This window comes from Apium graveolens, chromosome 3, assembly GCF_009905375.1.
Source record: "Apium graveolens cultivar Ventura chromosome 3, ASM990537v1, whole genome shotgun sequence".
Classification (NCBI taxonomy): Eukaryota; Viridiplantae; Streptophyta; class Magnoliopsida; order Apiales; family Apiaceae; genus Apium; species Apium graveolens.
The window spans coordinates 197,009,047-197,013,088 of NC_133649.1; the positions used below are offsets into that span (position 1 = coordinate 197,009,047).

At 38.7% G+C, this 4,042-nt stretch overlaps 1 protein-coding gene across 1 annotated transcript; it reads left to right on the plus strand.

Moving 5' to 3' along the window:
* The first annotated feature begins 2,913 nt into the window (after positions 1–2,913).
* On the plus strand, positions 2,914–3,366 carry LOC141714765 (uncharacterized). Its single transcript, XM_074518265.1, has one exon. It carries the CDS (start codon positions 2,914–2,916, stop codon positions 3,364–3,366), a length of 453 nt encoding a protein of 150 aa, XP_074374366.1.
* The last annotated feature ends 676 nt before the right edge of the window (positions 3,367–4,042 follow it).

A 4,042-nucleotide genomic window follows, 5' to 3' on the forward strand; every position in this document is an offset into this window, starting at 1 on the left:
TACGATATACCTTGCTGAGCGCTCGGCTCACTTCTTGCTTTTTATTTATGTCATTTTAGCTAGCAAGTATGGTTAGATTCAAGCAGACTGCTCGTAAGTCTACCGGTGGAGATGTTGAGGCTTATGTGAGAGCTCAGGTAGTATAGTTGGCGTTTGTGTGACCGGTAGCTTTAAATATAAGTTAAAATAGTTGTAGCATGGGTTTGTTCAAACCCTGAACCTTTGCGATCTTGGATTCTGTTGTTAATAGCCATTTGTAATAACTTTGTATCTATTCAGTTATATTTTGTTAGTATTATTTTAGGGCTGTGACAGGTCGTGGTATCAGAGCTAAGGATTAGAGTCCCTGAACAGTCCATATAGGTTATAGGTATATATATAGGAAATACGAGAGTGTAAGTAGATATTATTCAAGTAAGTCGCTATTATTTTCCTTCATATATATTGTTTCTCAGCAAATGATGCATTCTTCTTCATCCTTGGCTCCATCTGACACTATAATATTCTCCGTGTACTCTGACTTGAGGCTCCAATTTGATAGGCTCCAAGGGAAGTACGACAAACTTATGGAGTGACTGGATGTGGCTTTTCGGGATGATACCCGGCTTAAGGAGGAACCTCAGGCACAGTTGATTTCGAGACTCGAGTCCTTGACGCAGTTCGTTAACACTAAGCTTGGGGAGATGCCAGCACACCATGATCGCAGTAGCCAGCATACCATCCAGATGGTAGCAGATGAACTTCAGGGCATTATGAAGGTGCTTCAGGGAGAGCAGTGGAAAGAGATCCCGATAGCTCGAGATGTTAACGAGGAGACCTAGGTAGATGACCGATAGCCCGAATTAGGAGCCAGACCTCCTATTCCCTTTTCTAGTTGGCTTCCCTCTATGTTGATTATATTTCTCGAACTATGTAGTTTCTGTATTTCCTTTTAGAACTATGATGTTATTGACTTTTAAATTCGAACCTTATTTGGTGTCGTTGTAAGATAACCTTGTTTTAATGCTTAATGCACTATCGTTTCGTTTCATTATCGTTCAATTTAGCTTCGCTTTTATTTCTAGAATTTTATATCAACTCCTTAGCTAATAATTGAAATCCGAGCGCATGTGATTCCCTTAATTTCTTGGCACCTTGGCTTTGGTTGCTATACCCTTAACTACCTTGTTAAACCCGTTATACCATAATCATGCTTGCGATTATCGCAAATGTTTCAAGCTTACTTATGTATTTCCGTTGTCCCAATTTTTGCCTATATTTTTGCTTTCCTGGTTATAATCATGTATAACTTTGCCAAAATATAGACATCATATGATCAAATTAACCATGTGATAACCTAGCTTTGAATTATCTGTCATAATCACACCTGCTTGTTACCAATTTTCTTTTCAGAAATATGCCTCCTAAAAAGAGAAAGCAACCCAGTACTGCTTCTACAACTGACCCTAATATCCTTCAAATATTGGAAACTCTGCAATAACAGACTAATGCAATTTCTCAACAACAATTCCAACAACAACAATTTCGAAACCAAGAAAATCATGATCAACACCAACATCAACCAGATCCACCAGAGCCCCCTCAACAAATTGTGACTTTCAAAACTTTTCAGAATGTGAACCCTCCAGGTTTTCATGATACCACTGATCCCGTAGTAGCCAACACTTGGATAAGAGAAATGGAGAGATCTTTTGAATTGGTTCGACTAGGGGAAGAACAGAAGACTATTTATGCCGCGTATTTCTTGAAAGGGGAAGCAATTTATTGGTGGGATTCAGTCAAAGCTTTGGAAGAAGTTCAACTGGTTACTTGGACTAGGTTCAAGGAGTTATTCTTGGAAAAGTATTACCCCGGTATATGCAGAAACAGATGGAGATGTAATTCTTGGAATTGAAACAAGGAAGTATGACAGTCTTTGAATATGAGAAGAAGTTTACCGAATTATTAAGATTTATGACTAAGTATGTGAATACTGATGAAGAGAAGGCTCAGAGGTTTCAACAAGGGCTCGAATATTGGATTCGAGATAGAGTGTCGATGTTCGAGATTGGTACCTACGATGGGGTAGTTCAGAAGGCAGCATTGATTGAAAGTAATGGAGCGCAATATAGAAAGGAAAGAGATATTAAGAAGAGGAAAGTGTTTCATCAGAAGGAGAGGTCGGAATCAGGGTACCATCAAGATAGAAACATGAAGAGAATTGGATTCCAGAAAGGATAGGATGCACAGAAGAAAGGGGAAGTGAACAAGAGACAAGATAATAAAGGAAACCATCAGCAGAATCAGGGTCAAGCGAGTAATGACAAACAGCCAAGGGTCGAATGTAGGCATTATGGGAAAAAGCATCCGGGAATTTACAGCAAGCTCAACATGACATGTTATTGATGTAATCAGAAGGGAAATTTGGCCAATGAATGTAAAGTAAAGAAACCTGGAGTAACATGCTACAAGTGTGGAAAAGTTGGACATATCGCCAAGGAGTGCAGGTCAACCGGATTAATCAAAAGAATGATGAATATAGCCAGCACCAGCACCGCAGCACCACTAGAAATGTTGGCGTTACCTCCACCACCTGCAGTGACTCCACAAGCATCAGCAAGGATTTTTAATCTGAAGATGAAGGATGTTGTTCAGAATTTTGAGGTGATAGCAGGTAAGCTTTCGATAAACAATATTGAAGCTAAAGTATTGATTGATTCAGGAGCTATAAAGTCTTTTATATCAGAAACTTTTGCTAATAGATTAAACTTTAATAAGAAGGATAAGAGTGAAGCGATGAGCATAGTAATTGCCAATCAAGAAAAGATACATGTGAGTCAATTTTGCCCTCAATGTGTGATTGACATTTTCGGGCATAAGTTTTTAGTCGACTTGATACTTTTCAAGTTAGGGGAGTTTGATATAATATTAGGAATGGATTGGTTAGGAAAGAATAATGCTCAAATAGATTGTAGATCTAAGAAGGTCTATCTTCGAGCAAAGAATGGGAGTAAGGTGATATTTAAAGGCCAAAAGCAAGAGCAGTTATTTCTCACCGCTATTCAAGCAAGCAAGCTACTTAGGAAAGGATGTGAAGCACATTTAGCCTATGTAATAGATTCAGATAAGGAAGTTCCTAGCATGGAGGAGATTTTAGTAGTAAGAGAGTTCCCTGATGTGTTTCCAGAGGAATTACCAGGACTACCGCCAGATCGACATACTGAGTTTGAGATTAATCTTGCCCTAGACACTGAACCCATTTCGAAGGAACCTTATAGAATGAAACCAGTAGAGATGAAGGAGCTAGCGAGTCAGATACAAAAACTTTTGGATAAAAGAGTCATAAGGCCCAATGCGTCGCCATGGGAGCGTCAGTTCTTTTCGTAAAGAAGAAATAGGAAGCATGAGACTCTGTATCGACTATCGAGAGTTGAACAAAATGATGATTAAGAATCGGTATCCGTTGCCGAGAATAGACAATTTATTTGACCAATTGAAAGGAGAAAAGTGTTTTTCGAAGATTGATTTGAGGTCGGGATACCACCAACAAAGGCCCCTGTAGCTTTTATGGACTTGATGAATCACGTTTTCAAGAAATACTTGGACCAGTTTGTTGTACTGTTCATAGATGATATTTTAATATATTCGAAACAGAAGAAGAGCACAAATAACACTTGTGGATAGTTTTAGAGATTCTTAGACACGAGAAGTTGTATGCAAAGTTCTCAAAGTGTGATTTTTGGTTAAAAGAAGTTTAATTTTTAGGACATATAATTGGAAGCGAAGGAATTAGGGTGGACCCCGCAAAGATCGAAGCAGATATGAGTTGGGAGAGATCGAAGACTCCTACGGAAGTAAGAAGCTTTCTAGGATTGGTTGGATACTATAGAAGGTTCGTAAAGGATTTCTCAAAGATCGTTATGCCACTGACCAAGTTGACAAGGAAGAATCATAATTTTAAAAGGAATGCGGAATGTGAATAAAGCTTTCAAGAGTTAAAGCAGGAATTGGTGACCGCGCCGGTATTAGTACTACCCGACGATAAAGGAGATTTTGTGATATA

Coding starts and splice junctions, on each gene's coding strand:
- LOC141714765 (XM_074518265.1), top strand. CDS start 2,914: ATGGATTGGTTAGGAAAGAATAATGCTCAAATAGATTGTAGATCTAAG.